The sequence below is a fragment of the Hippoglossus stenolepis genome, chromosome 21, assembly GCF_022539355.2.
Source record: "Hippoglossus stenolepis isolate QCI-W04-F060 chromosome 21, HSTE1.2, whole genome shotgun sequence".
NCBI classification, from domain to species: Eukaryota; Metazoa; Chordata; class Actinopteri; order Pleuronectiformes; family Pleuronectidae; genus Hippoglossus; species Hippoglossus stenolepis.
Genome location: NC_061503.1, coordinates 20,058,254 through 20,075,753, shown reverse-complemented (window position 1 = coordinate 20,075,753; position 17,500 = coordinate 20,058,254). Strand labels below are relative to the sequence as shown.

The window sequence follows — 17,500 nt, the reverse complement described above, 5'->3', positions numbered from 1 at the left end:
AAACTTATTTTGGGAAAATTCCACCTCTGTGCGGCTCCGACCATAAATCACTGAATCTGCAGCTTTGTGGGATGATAGCTGCTGTCAGTCACAGACACACACACACACACACACACTGACCTGCAGCCAGCTGTCCTGCAGACATCACCCTGTATGAGTGTGATGAGTTGTGTTTTTGTTTGTGTAACTAAGTACATTTACTCAGCTACTGCAGTGACGTGTGTGTAAATATCCAGCTCTGTCACACTGATGATCATATTATATATACATGTATATATACGATGTAATAAGTGCCCACTCTTGAATCAGATTATCAAACAGATAAATTCATGTGGTTTATTATTGATCATTCATTGATGAGCTGATTATTTCACCTGCTCAGTTTATTATCAGTGTTTCTGCAGATTTTCAGTTAAACCTACAACTTATTAAATTAGTAATAAACCTGTTTCATTGTCAATATCATTTCATGTCAATTCTGTTATAAAGTACTTTAAGGTTTTACATAATATAGGATTATTATAATGTTGATTGATGATCAATAATTGATTATTTGGTCTCCAGGTGAATAAATTTACTCACATTATGAAACAACAATTCTATAATAATGAATAAAACATGTATAGTTATGAAAACCCTCATCGATGAAGCTGTTTGTTCTTCAACACGAACTTTTAATGTGTGGAGGTCTGTGCTGCCGTGACCTCTGACCTCTGACACTGGGCAGCTTCAGTCGCTGCCTGACAGCGCCACCTGCTGGAGAAGGTGTGAACAGCAGCCGCAGACAGACGTCAGGTTGTTCTGGTTTATTTCAGAGGCTACACGTGTCTGAAGCTAATAAACCAACATGAGCACCAGATCAAGATCAACATGAAAAAACAAGTCATATTTACAATATAAATTAACACATATTTCACCTGTGAAAGACACTGACGATAACGACCAACGTATTAAAACTGTATAAAAGTGAGAAATGTTGTGATGCAGGAACGTCTCTGTTCTGAGACGATGGCGAGGAATCGGCTGTGCGTCGTTCAGGGAACAATCAGAAAATAAAAAACAGGAGCGTTCACATTCGAAACACCTTTGGTCCAACAACAAAAAGACGATTTAAAAAACCCCGTGGGATCTGTTCATGGTTAAAAGTTCACGGATCACAGACGGACTTCACTTCTTTTTTTTCTTTTTTTAATATATTTTCAAAACATGCTGCTCTGGAAAATAAAGCCACATATTGTGTTTGGATACAGGTCCGACAAGCACAGACGTCCAAATCAAACTCATCCTGGGAGCGGCTGAGCGGCGGCAGTGGAACCTGAGGCACTGGAGAGGTGGCGTCGTACATCCATCAGCAGATTGAAACCCCGCCCTAACACTAGAGGGGTTTCCTTTCTGCTGTTAAATAGTTGACCAGACTCTGGAGACGTTTTCTTCTCCACACAGACTGAATTTAACGTCTAAACATCAGAGTTCCTACGATGTTTCAACAGATATTTGACCACAGGAGATTCGTGTGATGATCCGTCTGTTGAGTTTCCTCCTGTGACGTCACCTGATGAAACTGTCACGTCGTTCTTCTCAAACGTTTTGTGCGTCTCCAAGAGTAAAAGTGTCTGAGAGTGACGAGCTGTTTGTAGACGAGCGGCGGAGGAACCCTGAGAGCTGCAGCAGGAGAGCGCCGGCTCCAGCTGAGCTCTGCGGGTCGACGCAGCGTCAACGTGGCCTCAGTGGTTTCGTGGATTGAAGAATCCCACGCTGGTGGGAGACTCCTTCACCGTCACCGTGATGAAGTTGGCTGTGACATCAGTGACGAACACGTGCTCCAGAAGGTTCCGGGTCGGCCGCCAGTCTGTTTCTGTGTCCGATTCGGTGGCGTTGTTGCCGAGGCTGGGCCGGCTGTTGCTGGGATACAGGGAGGCGCCGTGCTCTGATTCGCTGCTGCTGGTCTCGTCGGAGTCTCCGGTGCTGAGCTCGTTCAGGCTGCGGCTCTGAGAGTTCACACCGTGTTTCCTGTCCTCCTGCCTCCCGCCGCTGCTCCCTCGGCCGGAACTGCCTCCTGCCAGCATGTCTTTCCCCCTGCCCTGCTCTGCAGCGCCACCTGCAGTCAGACCGGAGCGCTGCCCTGACGCTGATGTTCGAGTCTCTTTCATACTCGCCACTCCTCCTTTAATCACGATGCTGCCGCTCCTTAAGCTCGACCGTGACGCTGCGGCGCTGCCTGTGTTGTTGCCCTGGAATCCGGCGGCGCCCGGTGCTTTGCTGACGCTCTGCAGGTTGAGGGCTCGGAGGCTCAGCGCCTGATTGGCTCGGTCTCGAGGTGTGGATAGTGATGACTGTTTGGAAACACCGGAGTTCTGCTGTTTGTGTTGAACCAACATGCTCTGACCTCTGACAGCGTCCTGCCTCCGCTGGCTCAGCTGGGAGCGCTGCGCCGCCGCCTGGCCGCCACTGAAGCTGCTGTGAAGACTGATTGATGCTGAACCGCCGCTTTGTTTCAGCACTTTGAAGCTGCCGCTGCCTGATTCTGACGTGGAGCGCTTCAGCTCGGACACAGAGTTCTTACTTTGTGGCGACAGAGTGGCTTTGTGGTGGGAGGAGGACGGAGCAGAGGAGGACAGCGAGCGGTTGGTCCAGATGCAGCTGAGTGTTCCGGGTTTGGCGGCGGCGGCGGCGGCGGCGGCGGCCTGAGAGAAGGCGCTGGCGGAGGAGGCAGAGCCAGACCCGTCTCTGGAGCTCCTGCTCAGGCCGGTGTAAGTGAAGCTAGCCGGCTGCAGCGGCTTCTTCACGCCAGGCCGAGGCTCGTCTCTGGACGGCCTGAGCACCTGGTGGTGGCGTGGAGGAGGAGTCGACGGGGGAGAGGGAGGAGGAGGAGGAGGAGGTGGAGGAGTAGGAGGAGGAGGAGGAGGTCTGCTCTTCGCCTGTCGTAACGCCCTCACGTCAGGGTGGAGCGGCTTCCTTCCACGCTTCTTTTTGAGGGGGGAGTCGGGTTTGACAAGCAAGATCTGGGGCCTCTTCTGGGGGACGGGGTGGACACGGGGGCCGGGCTTCGCCTTCTTTGTGTGATCTTCATCTTCTGAGGAGGAGGAGGTTGCCGACGAGACGGCGGAGGATGAGGAGGACGAGGAGCGGCTGTCCTTCGTCGTGGTCGGCGCAGGCTGTTGAGAAGAAGAAGAAGATGAGTGAAAGTGAAGAAGCTGAAAGTGAATCAGAATGAACGAATCAGAGCTGAGCTGCTTCACCAGAATCTTCCGTGGTCGCCCTCTCGGCCTCTTCCCTTTCTTCTGGAACAGAAGCTCCCGCTCTTGTTCTCTAAAAACAAACAGCTTCATCAAACCTCTCAGTCGGTCACGAACACGACAGAATGGGAAACACTTCCAGTGATTCAAACTCAAAATCAACATTTAATCCCGTTTAACTTCAGAACATGTCGTCAAAGAAACAATATACAATGTGAATTTGTTTTAAATGTTTCGGTGATTTTACATCTGTTGTCAGGTTTCAGGTTCAAAGGGTGAGATTCCCTCTGATGCTTTTTATTTCAAGTAAGGATGATAATTCCTATGATTTTATTATTTAAAGTGGTTTTGGATGAATTATCTCTAATGATGGAGTTAATAACTAAACAAACACCTTTTGTGAAACGCTGCCAGTAACCTCGGGTCCAAGATGTTTTCCTCTGGTTCCCAACTGTTGTGTCTGAAAAGAGCAGAAATCAAATGGTTGTAATAAAACGTCAGTTTCCTGTTTCTGAACATTTGATAATAAGCATTAATCAGACAGAATAAATACCCGATGATTTACTGGTGTATTGTTAGAATCAGACTGATCTGTGAACATCATCAATTAGTGGATCAATCAGTTCCTCGATTGATAATTAACCTGCCACACATTTATAACGTGAATGAATTTAAATCAAAGTTCCTAATATTTGTTTTTCTTTTACTTGGTGATAAACTGGATGTTTTCAGTGGATGAGTTAGATTTAGATGAATAATGTGATGATACAGGACTCAGGTCAGTGAACGTCTCACTGGAGCTTTTTAACGGTCCTGATTAAAGCCCGTGTCCGGTGAGGCGTTCAGGTAACCCGGCCGAGCCCGCAGCTGCTCCCGGTCCTGCAGCATCAGCTGCCCGGTGGGGAAACACAGAGCAACCGGACAACGGGAGGAGCCGCGGCGGCTGTTGCACGGTCCACAGCTGCTGGGCGAGCTGGTGTTTTACCGCCGCTATGGAGACATGGACACCGGGCCACAGCCGCGCATTGTTCCTGGATGTGTCGGCTAGCAGCGGGGCTAGCTCCGGGGCTAGCAGCGGCTGGCTCCGGGGCTAGCAGCGGGGCTAGCAGCGGCTGGCTCCAGGGCTAGCAGCGGGGCTAGCAGCGGCTGGCTCCAGGGCTAGCAGCGGGGGTAGCAGCGGGGCTAGCAGCGGGGCTAGCAGCGGTTAGCAGGGAGCTACTTACTTGGACGACCACCCCCTCCACTTCACCAGATATTCAAACTTCCCCTGCGGACAAACACACACACACACACCGTCAGAGACACACCGACTCCCGCCTGCCCCCTCCCCGGGTCCCGCTGCACCGGTACCGGCTCCTCTTACCTTCCTGGGCCGTTTGCTGAGGATACATTCCGCGTCAAATACCTGGCCGACTGTGACCCCCTCCATTACTAGCGCAGCCCCTCCGCGGACACGCGCTCTGACCTCACACGGCCACCGTAGATCCCGTTACATGTAAACACGGTGTTACTGCAGACACACATGTACACATGAAATACACGAGTACACATTAAATACTGCAAACACACACCACATGTAAACACATTATTACTGCAACACCACATCAAGTACACAAGTACACATTAAATACTGCAACACCACATAAAGAAGTACACATGAAATACACAAGTACACATTAAATACTGCAAACATAGGCCTAATGTAAACACGTTATTACTGCAACACCACATCACTTACACAAATACACATGAAGTACTGAAAACACAGAAATATATATATATCTGTTAAAATCACAAAAATGAACTATTAACTGTGTATAACTATTGTAAACACATTATTTCTGCAACCATGTTGATAACGTAACAAATGGACACGATGATTCTAAATATTCTAAATATTAAATAATAAAATGTTAAAATGATGTACACCTTAAAGTGATCAAATAAACACATAAATGCACCAGAAAATTACACACGCACGGCTTCATATATAATATATTATAAAATAAAATATAAAGAAAAATATACAGAATGTACGGGAATTACACAAAATATTAAAATGAATATTAAAACAATAAATAACACAACAACCACACATATAAGACTTAAAAAAAGTAAATGATAAAAACTATATAAAATAGGATTTAATTGACCTGAGGGGTTTAGTTTAATGCAACTTTTAATGTGTTGTTAATAATAATGATTAAAACACAGTGACACACAAAACTATTACAAAGAGACAAACGATTGATAACACAACAGAGTAGAAATACTTTATTACAATACTTTAAATTTTATACGTTTAATGTAAATTAATGTAGAATAAATGTATTAAAATCAATATGGTGGAGTAATAAGTAATCTATGACATATGAATGGTACTGGAATAAATGAAGTCGTTACTTGGTCATCACAAGTACACAAAGAAGAAACCAGGGCGGAACCTTTGTGCCGGGGAGCTGGGTCCGGGGGAGCGGATTCCGCGTCGCACCACCGTTACATGTCAGTGATCGGAAGCTGCTGAGTTTCTCAGGTAAAACATTTAAGATCTCATTTTAACGTTTATAATCTTTATTTATTCAGAATATTTAGATATAACTTCATGTCATCTTTATATCATGTTACCACATTAACCGTATTTAACCATAACAATACTTCACTGACTGTTGAAATACGCGAAGAGAACTCGAGCTAAAAACTTGATAAGTTAAGTATTTTCTGTGTTTTGTCTCAATAACGCTCACGTGACAATAACACACGAGACATTTGTACATTCTACTATGTCCACTGGTAAACTCGGCTCATGTATCGATCAACGAGAACATGAACCAGGAATGCGACACTGGTTTGTGTGACTCAGAGAATTCTTCCTATTTCCTGCTCAGGTCACATTAAGACAGTTGCTGATGAACCACTGAGTCTCGTGTGAATTCAAAACATCCTTTCTCATTTCTCCCAGTTAAAAGTTTCTCTGTAGTTTGACTCCAGTTGAGTTAAGAACAGAGGATGTAGCTCCTTGTTAACGTCTATGAGACAAACTGTGATTGGTGAATATGAGAGAAATAACATGTGATTGATAATGAACCAATCAGAGCTGAAGGAGTCTGTCCTCCCTCCAGGTGAGTGTCCCTGCTGACGCAGCTTCAGGTGTGGACTGACTCCAGGACCAGGACCGGCCATGCTGCTTTCTCTCCTGCTGCGTCCGTCCCTCCCCTCCCCTCACGTCTCCACAATGTTGTCACAATGCGTCCGGACATTGCGGTTTGATGCCGGCAGGACGCTGCACTCTCAGACTGAACACTTCCTGCGGCAGAGACTTCCACCGCGCTTCCAAAGCCGAGGAGTCAAGAGCAGAGGCAGGAAGAGCCGGGGCCCGGAGGACGACTGGAAGACCAGGAACAAGACGGTGCTGACGTACATCGCTGCAGCCGGGGTGGGGATGATCGGCCTGTCGTACGCGTCGGTGCCGCTCTACAGACTCTACTGTCAGGTGAGGAGGGCAGTGGACTGAACATCCTGACCCCCAGCTGTGTGACCCCTGCGTGACCCCTGTGTGACCCCTGTGTGACCCCTGTGTTTGTCTGACAGGCGGCCGGGCTCGGCGGCACGGCGGTGGCCGGCCACGACACAAGTGGGGTGGAGACGATGAAGCCAGTGAAGGAGCGTGTCCTCAAGATCACCTTCAACGCAGACACACACGCCAGCATGCAGTGGAACTTCAGACCGCAGCAGACGGAGATCTTTGTAAGAACGACTTCACCCTCAGCGACTTTTCTCCGACATCAGCTTCATAAACTGAAGTTTAGAGGAAAACTTAGTTGTAGACTGTTAATCTGTAACTTTGAAGGTTTTACACAGTGTTAACCCTTTTTGTCGTGCAGGTGGTTCCAGGCGAGACAGCGCTGGCTTTCTACAGAGCCAAGAACCCCACAGACAAACCGATCATCGGCATCTCCACCTACAACGTGGTTCCCTTCGAGGCGGGACAATACTTCAACAAGATCCAGGTACGAGTCTTGGTCTTCGTCTGGAGTTTACTCACATCATCATCTTCTTTACGAAAGACTTTTCTTAAGATAAAGATGCAGACCAGCTTCATCTCATGTCAATGAAATCTGTCAAGCAGGATTATTTGTTCTTTTTCTCTCAGTTACACCTTTAATGACCTTTGATAATCTTTCATTCCTGCAGTGTTTCTGCTTCGAGGAGCAGCGTCTGAACCCCCACGAGGAGGTGGACATGCCCGTCTTCTTCTACATCGACCCAGAGTTTGATGAGGACCCGAGGATGGCCCGAGTGAGCACCATCACCCTCTCATACACCTTCTTCGAGGCCAAGGAGGGCGAGAAACTCCCTCTGCCCGGATACAGCTACAACTGAGAGGACGGAGTGAGACCTGAACCAGGACCGAGGTTTGATTCTTATCCGAGTCAGCGACGCACAAAAGAAGAAAAATTATCCAAGACTCCTTTCTTTGACACCAAAGCTTCAACCAGAGACTTTAAACAGAGACGACGACACGTCTCCACTTCCTCCAGAAATGAAGCCAGAATATCTCAGATACAAACGCTGCCATCTTGTGGTGAACATTTTTGTTTTCAGCCTAGTAGGGTTAGGGTTAGGGTTACCCCCCCCCACGCCTATTTTTTTTCTTAAAACAATAAAGTTATTTACAGCGCAGTGTCGGATCACGGAAGAATATATAGATTCCAAGATTCCTTTCTTTTTATGGAAAAGCCCTTGAAGAAAAAAGGTGTTGTTCTTAGAAAACTCAGATTTGTTTTGGACGACACTTGTAGAGAGAAGAACTGAACTGTTTCCTGGACGAGTCGACGCATCGCGCTGCTGCTCTGATTCTGGGTGTTAGAGACTTGTTGATAATGATTAAATTATTGTATAGTTGATTAATTAATTGACAAAGACTGAAGGAAAATCAATAAATAAGAGTGATGCAGAGATTTAACTCAGATGAAGATGTGAAATTGGTTTGTTCAGGTTTGTTGTCTCTTCTTGAGACGGCATCTGCCTTGTGTGGACACCAGGGGGCAGCAGAGGAGAAGGGCTGTGTAGTTATCCATAATTCTATTGATTTATCTGCTGATCACTAGAACAGTGATTATTAAAAATCATGTCGTGTTTAATGTGGCCTGTAACCAAAATATACAGTAACATTTCAAATTAATGTATTTATATTTATTATCACTTTAATATTACAGCTGATAAAGATCAATGTCATCTTTATTAATCTGTAAAAACGTGATTGTATATGTTTTAAACTGTTTATGTAAAAATACTTTTACATCACTTCAGTATAAAGCTCCTCTCCCATGCTTTTATTTTGGAATCTCGAAAAGGAAGTGGGATGCTCCGCTCATGTGTGATTGACGTCTGCGGCGACAAATCCTAGCTCGTGGTTTCCCTAGCAACTCAACGGCTGGACCAATCAGAGGTAGACCTCCACCCCCACCCCTACTCCTCCACACCTCCTTCAGCCCCCCCCCCCTCCCCAAACAGCCCCGCGGAGCAGAGGGGGCGGGAGGCATGCTCGTGCTCGTCAGTCCTGAGGTGCACGAGCCGAACGGAACCCTCTATCAGCAGCTTCGTGCGTAAAAGCGCGCGTCCGTGTCCGGTCACCGCTCTCATGTAAACACGCGCACGGTCTCCTTCGTGAACGCGCAGCAACTTTAACCATGAATTTGTCCGGACTTCACGCGCCTCTCTCTCCTCCGGACCGGGAGGAGGAGGAGGGAATCGAACTCGTCTCATGATGGGACACCATCCACCGAGAGGAGGAGCCGCCGGAGCCCGAGGAGGAGTGAGGGGGGGAGTCCCAGTCCCCGTACGGATACAACATGGGTGAGTGAGGAGGAGGAGGAGGAGAGTGAGGGGTGTGTGGGAGGAGTAGAGGGAGGGAGAGTGAGTGAGGAGGGAGAGTGAGGAGGGAGTGAGGAGGAGGAGAGTGAGGAGGAGGAGAGAGTGAGGAGAGTGAGGAGGAGAGTGAGGGAGGTGAGTGAGGAAGAGTGAGTGAGGAGGAGAGTGAGGAGGTGAGTGAGGAGGCGAGTGAGTGAGGAGGAGAGTGAGGACCTGAGTGAGGACGTGAGTGAGTGAGGATGAGAGTGACTGAGGAGGAGAGTGAGTGACTGGGAGGTGAGTGAGGGAGGAGGAGAGTGAGGACGTGAGTGAGGACGTGAGTGAGGACGTGAGTGAGGGAGAGTGAGGAGGAGAGTGAGTGAGGAGGAGAGTGGGGAGGAGGAGGGGAGGAGGAGAGTGAGGAGGAGGAGAGTGAGGAGGAGAGTGAGGAGAAGAGGAGGGCGTGAGTGAGGAGGAGGAGAGTGAGGAGGAGGAGAGTGAGGGAGGAGAGTGAGGGGTGTGTGGGAGAGTAAGGAGGAGGAGGGGGAGAGTGAGGGAGGATGAGAGTGAGGGAGGAGGTGAGTGAGTGAGGAGGAGAGTGACTGAGGAGGTGAGTGAGGAGGAGGAGAGTGAGGGCGTGAGTGAGGACGTGAGTGAGGACGTGAGTGAGGACGTGAGTGAGGAGGAGAGTGAGGAGGAGAGTGAGGAGGAGGAGGGAGTGAGGAGGAGAGTGAGGAGGAGAGTGAGGGTGTGTGGGAGGAGGAGAGTAAGGAGGAGGGAAGTGAGGAGGAGGAGAGTGAGGAGGAGGAGAGTGAGGAGGAGAGTGAGGAGGAGAGTGAGTGAGGAGGTGAGTGAGGAGGAGAGTGGTGAGGACGTGGTGAGTGAGGATGAGAGTGAGGAGGAGAGTGAGTGAGGAGGTGAGTGAGGACGTGAGGGTGAGTGAGGAGGAGAGTGAGGACGGGTGAGTGAGTGAGGAGGAGAGTGAGGACGTGAGTGAGGACGTGAGTGAGTGAGGAGGAGAGTGAGGACGTGAGTGAGTGAGTGAGGAGGAGAGTGAGGAGGAGAGGAGGAGGAGAGTGAGGACGTGAGTGAGACGTGAGTGAGTGAGAAGGAGAGTGAGGACGTGAGTGAGTGAGGACGTGAGTGAGGACGGAGGAGGGTGAGGAGGAGAGTGGACGTGAGTGAGTGAGGGCGTGGTGAGGACGTGAGTGAGTGAGGAGGAGAGTGAGGACGTGAGTGAGTGAGGGCGTGGTGAGGACGTGAGTGAGTGAGTGAGGAGGAGAGTGAGGACGTGAGTGAGTGAGTGAGGAGGAGAGTGAGGAGGAGAGTGAGGAGGAGAGTGAGGACGTGAGTGAGGACGTGAGTGAGGACGTCATGTTTCTCATTGTTCACATGTTATTTAACCGACTGAACGACAATCTGAATGAGTCACAACAACCCACCCACACACTGAGAAACAAAACAACACACACACACACACACACACACACACACACTGAGAAACAAAACAACACACACACACACACTGAGAAACAGAACCACACACACCGACTGGTTTCATGTTTTTGATCTGTTCAGTCTTTTCATCATCAACATGTTTTATAATCCTGATTCCTCGTCTCTCTGGACCACCTCCTACCTGTTTTCCCAGCATGCCCCAGGGGTGCCTAAGATCCTGGTTGGGAACCGTCTCCATCTGGCCTACAAGCGCCAGGTGACCACGGAGCAGGTGTACGCTGAGAAACTGGGCGTCACCTTCTTCGAGGTCAGTCCGCTGTGTAACTTCAACATCACCGAGTCGTTCACTGAGCTCGCCAGAATCGTGCTGATGAGACACGGCATGGAGCGACTGTGGAGGCCCAACAAGGGTGAGTCTCCACATGCACGTTGCTCTGGGAACATACACGTTGCTCTGGGAACATGCACGTTGCTCTGGGAACATACATGTTGCTCTGGGAACATACACGTTGCTCTGGGAACATCACGTTGCTGTGGGAACATGCACGTTGCTGTGGGAACATACACGTTGCTCTGGGAACATACACGTTGCTCTGGGAACATACACGTTGCTCTGGGAACATACACGTTGCTCTCGGAACATACACGTTGCTGTGGGAACATGCACGTTGCTCTGGGAACATACGCGTTGCTCTGGGAACATACACGTTGCTCTGGGAACATACGTTGCTCTGGGAACATCCACGTTGCTGTGGGAACATGCACGTTGCTCTGGGAACATGCACGTTGCTGTGGGAACATGCACGTTGCTCTGGGAACATGCACGTTGCTCTGGGAACATGCACGTTGCTGTGGGAACATGCACGTTGCTCTGGGAACATGCACGTTGCTCTGGGAACATGCACGTTGCTGTGGGAACATACACGTTGCTGTGGGAACATACACGTTGCTCTGGGAACATGCGTTGCTCTGGGAACATACACGTTGCTGTGGGAACATGCACGTTGCTCTGGGAACATACACGTTGCTCTGGGAACATGCACGTTGCTGTGGGAACATACACGTTGCTGTGGGAACATGCACGTTGCTGTGGGAACATACACGTTGCTGTGGGAACATACACGTTGCTGTGTGTTACTGTGAGACGTTTGCTGTTACTTAAGAAACATCTCATGATTATTTGTTTCTGCTGAAAACAAAAATCCTTAAAGATCCCAAAGTTCCATCACGTCCTCTGACAAAGGTTTGAAGTTAGCATCAGCAGGTCTGTGCTGCCCTCTGCTGGACAACAGTAAAAATACAACACATTCTCAATTTAATTTTAGTGGCACAATGACAAACTGTTCATTTAGCAGTAAAGATAAATAATTGTCCTTTTTCATATCGCAACATGTATTTCACTTTATATTTTACAGTTTCAGGCATTTTAAATATTTCATAATTTTAGAGTTTTTGTGTTTTGTGAACGTTTCTCCTCCAGATTCAGTCTGAACAGAAATAATTCACCTGATGTCTTCAGAGTCTTTTAAAATCAATATTAGCATTATTGATTGATTGATTGATTGATTGATTGATTGATTGCCTCTCTGTGTGTGTCAGTGTTGAGTCTTCAGGACCTCTGCTGTCGCTCCATCGTCTCCTGCACCCCCGTCCACCTGGTGGATAAACTCCCCCTCCCGCTCGCTCTCCAGTTCCACCTCAAGTCCTTCTCCATGGCCAACGGACTTAACGCCCGCATGATGCACGGACGCTCCTACTCCGTCACCAAGAGGAGCGGTGGGACGCTGGGGAAAAACCCAACCTGATCAGGGCGCCGCCGCTCAGCCCGTTGGCACAGAGCTGCAGAAACAGCTGTAAAGTCTCCTAACATCTGGACACACCAACGCCTGGTTTCTACATTTGGAGACATGACTCCAGAAACAGATTTGAATGAGCATCAAGAAAAAGAGAATGTGCGTTTCACAGAGCTGAGGATCGACTCTGTTCACTTTTTTCTCAGAGCATCGCTTTCATCAGTGTTTTTAAGAAGCTCAAACACTTAAGATTATTCATCTCCACGGCTCCAAGCTTCTGATCTGAAATGGACCTGAGAGAACCTCCACTGAACCAGACTCACAAATAAAAGCCACTGTTCAAATCACAGAAAAGTCCAGAGACACAAACTTTATTTTTTTAACTGAATTCATTTCGTGAGAGTTTGTTTGAATTCTTCAGCCACAACGGAAGAAACAAGAAGAAACTTCACCTGAAATCAGTTTAAAAATGGCTGTTTGATGATGTACATAGAATTTTAGTCTGTTTGGTTGTTTTGATATATTTTATACAGGAAATGACATCATGTCCACATCAACAGTAAACGTGTCGTAAAGCGACTTCGTCTTTTTCACAGCCGCCATTTTGAATCCAACGTATTAAAGCCACTGCTGGAAATAAATTTGATGAAAAAATATTGTGAGAAAAAGGTTTTAATAAGATATAATAACAATTATAATGTTATAATTATAATGTAAGTTTTATCAAAAGCTCCATATTCTCACAGAATTTGTTTTCAAAATGTTACAAGTCGACAATTTTTTCTCAATCACGATTTTAAGCTTAAAATAATTAAGCTTAAAACGGTTTTTTCTCCATAATTTTCTTTTTTGTTATTTTTTTTTAAACATCACAATTTCTTCAACAATAAATAAAACAATAGTTTTCTTAAAGAGTTTTTTTTCATGGACTTGCGACAGAGTTCTAACTTTTTCATTCAGATTTTTCTCCTCATAACATTATGACTGTTTCCAGTTGAATCTCATTTCTTCCCTAACATTGGCTTCAATACTGTTTCTCGGTCCCCAGGTGGAATTCTCCGTCTTTAACCACAAGTTTTCTTCTTCCTCAGGATGTTTTCTCCAAAATTAACACATGGACAATAACACGCACACATTTGTACGTATAAACACTATGGACACTGTATTTTTGCACAATGAAAACAATGAAATCTTTGTGTCTGAGATGAAGTTGAAACCTTTATTCTTCTTTGTGATCAGTTGCCAGGTCATCAAACTGAAACCTGTCTTTTCAGACACAAACAGCTGCAGTGTGTGTACAATCTTTGAACGTATTGTAAATATGAATGTTTGATGATGATGGAGAACTTGTGGGTTTCGTATCTGTGTTTTATTTTTCACCTGCCGCTGACAGACGAGGTCTGAGCTGTTTATCAAAGTTTAATCAGATGCACCTTTACAATAAATCTCTTACACACTTCCTGTGCTTTTACACCAGCTACACAACAAATACAATAATAAATACACATATCATTTCATTAATTTATTATTTATTCTGGGTTTCTCTACTAATACATAGTATATCTGACATAGATGTTCAGGCAGACTCGATTTATTCATGTATTTCTACAATTTCTGTATTGACTTATTTCTGCATTTATTTATCTGGACAATTATTTATTCATTTATGGATTTTTAAAATTCAAAACCCATTTTAATTTCAGTATTTCTGCATTATATTATATTATCGTTTATGGTAGTGTATTGTATTATTTATATTATTAGTGAATATTTGGAGCAGTTTATACCTCTGGTTTCCACAGTGGCTGTTCCCTCCGCTCCAGCAGATGGCGCTGCCGCCGCCTTTTACAGCCGCTTTGAAGGAAAGAGAGAAGAAGGGTTTGTTGTGGAGGTATGTCAGCTGGGCTGTGAAGCAGCAGCAGCAGAAGAAGAAGAAGAAGAAGAAGAAGAAGAAGAAGAAACGGGCCAAAGAGTTTTTTACTGAAACGTGTTTAAAACCTGAAATCTTCCTGTTTCCGGTTCTGAGTCAAAATCTGACGTTTGTGACGCTTCCGGTCAAATTCACCTCAAACTGTCGTTGACGAGTCTGAGATCGAATCAGTTCAGGATCCACAGCTCGTCATCAGGTAAACACACGTTTATACTTTATACTTTATACCTTAATACGTGTCTCTGTATCACATGTCAGTTTACTCACCTGGACACAGACACACTCACCAGGTCACAGACACACTCACCAGGTCACAGACACACTCACCTGGACACAGACACTCACCAGGTCACAGACACACTCACCTGGACACAGACACTCACCAGGTCACAGACACACTCACCAGGTCACAGACACACTCACCTGGTCACAGACACACTCACCAGGTCACAGACACACTCACCAGGTCACAGACACACTCACCAGGTCACAGACACACTCACCTGGACACAGACACACTCACCAGGTCACAGACACACTCACCTGGTCACAGACACACTCACCTGGTCACAGACACACTCACCTGGTCACAGACACACTCACCAGGTCACAGACACACTCACCAGGTCACAGACACACTCACCAGGTCACAGACACACTCACCAGGTCACAGACACACTCACCTGGAGTCAGGACACACTCACCTGGACACAGACACACTCACCTGGACACAGACACACTCACCAGGTCACAGACACACTCACCAGGACACAGACACACTCACCTGGACACAGACACACTCACCAGGTCACAGACACACTCACCAGGTCACAGACACACTCACCTGGACACAGACACACTCACCTGGACACAGACACACTCACCTGGACACAGACACACTCACCTGGACACAGACACACTCACCTGGACACAGACACACTCACCAGGTCACAGACACACCCACCAGGTCACAGACACACTCACCTGGACACAGACACACTCACCAGGTCACAGACACACTCACCTGGTCACAGACACACTCACCAGGTCACAGACACACTCACCTGGACACAGACACACTCACCAGGTCACAGACACACTCACCTGGACACAGACACACCCACCAGGTCACAGACACACTCACCAGGTCACAGACACACTCACCAGGTCACAGACACACTCACCTGGACAGACAACAGAGAGACACCCGCATTTGTATTTGGTCTCATATTGCTGATCTTTGGATGATCAGATGTATTGATAAGCGTCTCTGTGTCTCCTTGTCTCCTTGTCTCCCTGTCTCCCTGTCTCTGTGTCTCTGTCCTCAGACTGATGGCGTGGTGGTGGTCTCTGGTCCACTGTCTCCTCCTTGCTTCGTCCTCCGCTCACAATGACTTCTTCACCTCCATCGGTGAGTTTAACTGTTTCTGTTCTGATGCAGTGACATGTCCCATCCGCTCACATGGAGGAGGTGGAGCCAGCCACCAGGGGGCGATCCAGAGGATAAGGTTTAACTTTGTGTGTGTTTCAGGTCAGATGACCGACCTGCTGTTCACGGAGAAGGACCTGGTCACGTCCCTGAAGGACTACATCCGAGCGGAGGAGGACAAACTGGAGCAAATCAAAAAGTCTGATTGGATTTTATAGGAAACAACATAGTTTAAGAAAAATGATTTAATTTAATTTATTTAAACTCCAGTATGATGTCGAGTAACAATTAAACGTTGTTGTGTGTGTCTGTGTGTGTCTGTGTGTAGATGGACTCATAAACTAGACGTCCTCTCAGCTGCTGCCACTCAGGACCCTGAAGGCTTCCTGGGACACCCGGTGAACGCCTTCAAGCTGATGAAGAGACTCAACACTGAGTGGGCGGAGCTGGAGAGTCTGGTGCTGATGGACGTGTCTGATGGTACACGCACACACACACACACACACGACACGCACACACACACACAGACACACACACACACACAGACACACACACACACAGACACACACACACACACACACGGGACAGCAGCAGCCTCAGTGTGTGTTCTTGTGTGTGTTGCAGCCTTCATCTCTAACCTCACCATCCAGAGGCAACACTTCCCAAACGATGACGATCAGACGGGAGCTGCCAAAGCTCTGATGAGGCTCCAGGACACGTACCAGCTGGACACCGACACCATCTCCACCGGGGAGCTGCCAGGTCGGCACCGGGGGGGAGTCAGAAATTGATTTAACATGTGTTCATTGATTTCAATAAGTTTTGAACAAACAAATATTCACACAACAATAACGTCATCAGTCCAGTTAAAAGTTAAACATATTATCCTCCTCTGTCTCTGTCTCTGTCTCTCTCTGTCTCTCTCTGTCCCTCTCTGTCTCTCCCTCTCTGTCCCCCCCCTGCTCAGGCTCGTCCTCGGCCACGTGGCACCAGAGTCGTCTGACGGTGGACGACTGCTACGACCTCGGGAAGGTGGCGTACTCGGAGGCGGACTATTACCACACAGAGGTGTGGATGGTCCAGGCCCTGAAGCAGCTGGACCAGGGAGAGACGTCCAGCGCGATGGACGCCGTCACCATCCTGGACTACCTGAGCTTCTCAGTGTACCAGCAGGGGGAGCTGGAGAGGGCGCTGGAGTTCACCAAGAGGCTGCTGGAGCTCGGTCGGTAGCGACACACACGAGAATCTACTTCAGCTTCAGTCCTTTAACAACCTCTGTGATGATTGTGTGTTTAGATGCGACGCACCAGAGAGCAAACGGGAACCTGAAGTACTTCGAGTACCAGCTTTCCAAGCAGAAGAAGATGGAGGAGGCCGAGGGGAGGCAGACGAGGGAGACGAGGGTTCCACCTGACGATTACCTGCCGGAGAGGAAGAGCTACGAGCAGCTGTGTCGAGGCGAAGGCATCAGGATGGTGAGGAGAGAAAAGACATGAACACACTTTATTCATCATCACACTTACTCTGACCATCTTTCTGTCAGACGCCGCGCAGGCAGAGCCGCCTCTTCTGCCGTTACTACGACAACAACCGCCACCCGAGGTATGTAATTGGTCCGGTGAAGCAGGAAGACGAGTGGGACCACCCCCGCATCGTACGCTATCACGACATCGTGTCGGACAAAGAGATGCAGAAGGTGAAGGAGCTGGCGAAACCCAGGGTGAGTGGAACTAAAGCTGCAGTGTTCAATCAAAATCATACTGACGGTCCAAAGTAGGGATCAGTGGATTCCCTACATCTCACG

At 47.8% G+C, this 17,500-nt stretch overlaps 4 protein-coding genes across 4 annotated transcripts in view; 3 read left to right on the top strand and 1 right to left on the bottom strand.

The window, feature by feature from the left end:
* Window positions 1-310: 310 nt before the first annotated feature.
* LOC118100986 (chromobox protein homolog 2) lies at window positions 311-4,765 on the bottom strand. Its single transcript, XM_035146558.2, has 5 exons — window positions 4,600-4,765; window positions 4,460-4,503; window positions 3,631-3,696; window positions 3,240-3,309; window positions 311-3,155 (listed from the first exon to the last, which is right to left on the bottom strand). The coding sequence occupies exons 1-5, from the start codon at window positions 4,663-4,665 to the stop codon at window positions 1,725-1,727; spliced, it is 1,677 nt and encodes a 558-aa protein (XP_035002449.2). The 5' UTR covers window positions 4,666-4,765; the 3' UTR covers window positions 311-1,724.
* Window positions 4,766-5,675: 910 nt separating this feature from the next.
* On the top strand, window positions 5,676-8,203 carry LOC118101072 (cytochrome c oxidase assembly protein COX11, mitochondrial). Its single transcript, XM_035146719.2, has 5 exons — window positions 5,676-5,769; window positions 6,356-6,726; window positions 6,825-6,980; window positions 7,118-7,243; window positions 7,428-8,203. Exons 2-5 carry the CDS (start codon window positions 6,415-6,417, stop codon window positions 7,614-7,616), a joined length of 783 nt encoding a protein of 260 aa, XP_035002610.2. The 5' UTR covers window positions 5,676-5,769; window positions 6,356-6,414; the 3' UTR covers window positions 7,617-8,203.
* Window positions 8,204-8,777: 574 nt separating this feature from the next.
* On the top strand, window positions 8,778-13,821 carry rab40b (RAB40B, member RAS oncogene family). Its single transcript, XM_035146509.2, is given in 5 exon segments — window positions 8,778-8,842; window positions 8,933-9,092; window positions 10,738-10,954; window positions 12,144-12,329; window positions 12,332-13,821. Coding segments are annotated over 5 exon segments (708 nt in total). The 3' UTR covers window positions 12,412-13,821.
* Window positions 13,822-14,211: 390 nt separating this feature from the next.
* Window positions 14,212-17,500, top strand: part of p4ha1a (prolyl 4-hydroxylase, alpha polypeptide I a) — a 7,630-nt gene continuing 4,341 nt past the window's right edge. Inside the window, exons 1-8 of the mRNA XM_035146128.2 lie at window positions 14,212-14,463; window positions 15,596-15,678; window positions 15,799-15,895; window positions 16,025-16,176; window positions 16,321-16,458; window positions 16,664-16,918; window positions 16,993-17,171; window positions 17,240-17,416. Of these exons, the coding sequence (XP_035002019.1) occupies window positions 15,600-15,678; window positions 15,799-15,895; window positions 16,025-16,176; window positions 16,321-16,458; window positions 16,664-16,918; window positions 16,993-17,171; window positions 17,240-17,416 (1,077 nt within the window). The 5' untranslated portion in view covers window positions 14,212-14,463; window positions 15,596-15,599. The remainder of the gene's footprint in view (window positions 14,464-15,595; window positions 15,679-15,798; window positions 15,896-16,024; window positions 16,177-16,320; window positions 16,459-16,663; window positions 16,919-16,992; window positions 17,172-17,239; window positions 17,417-17,500) is intronic.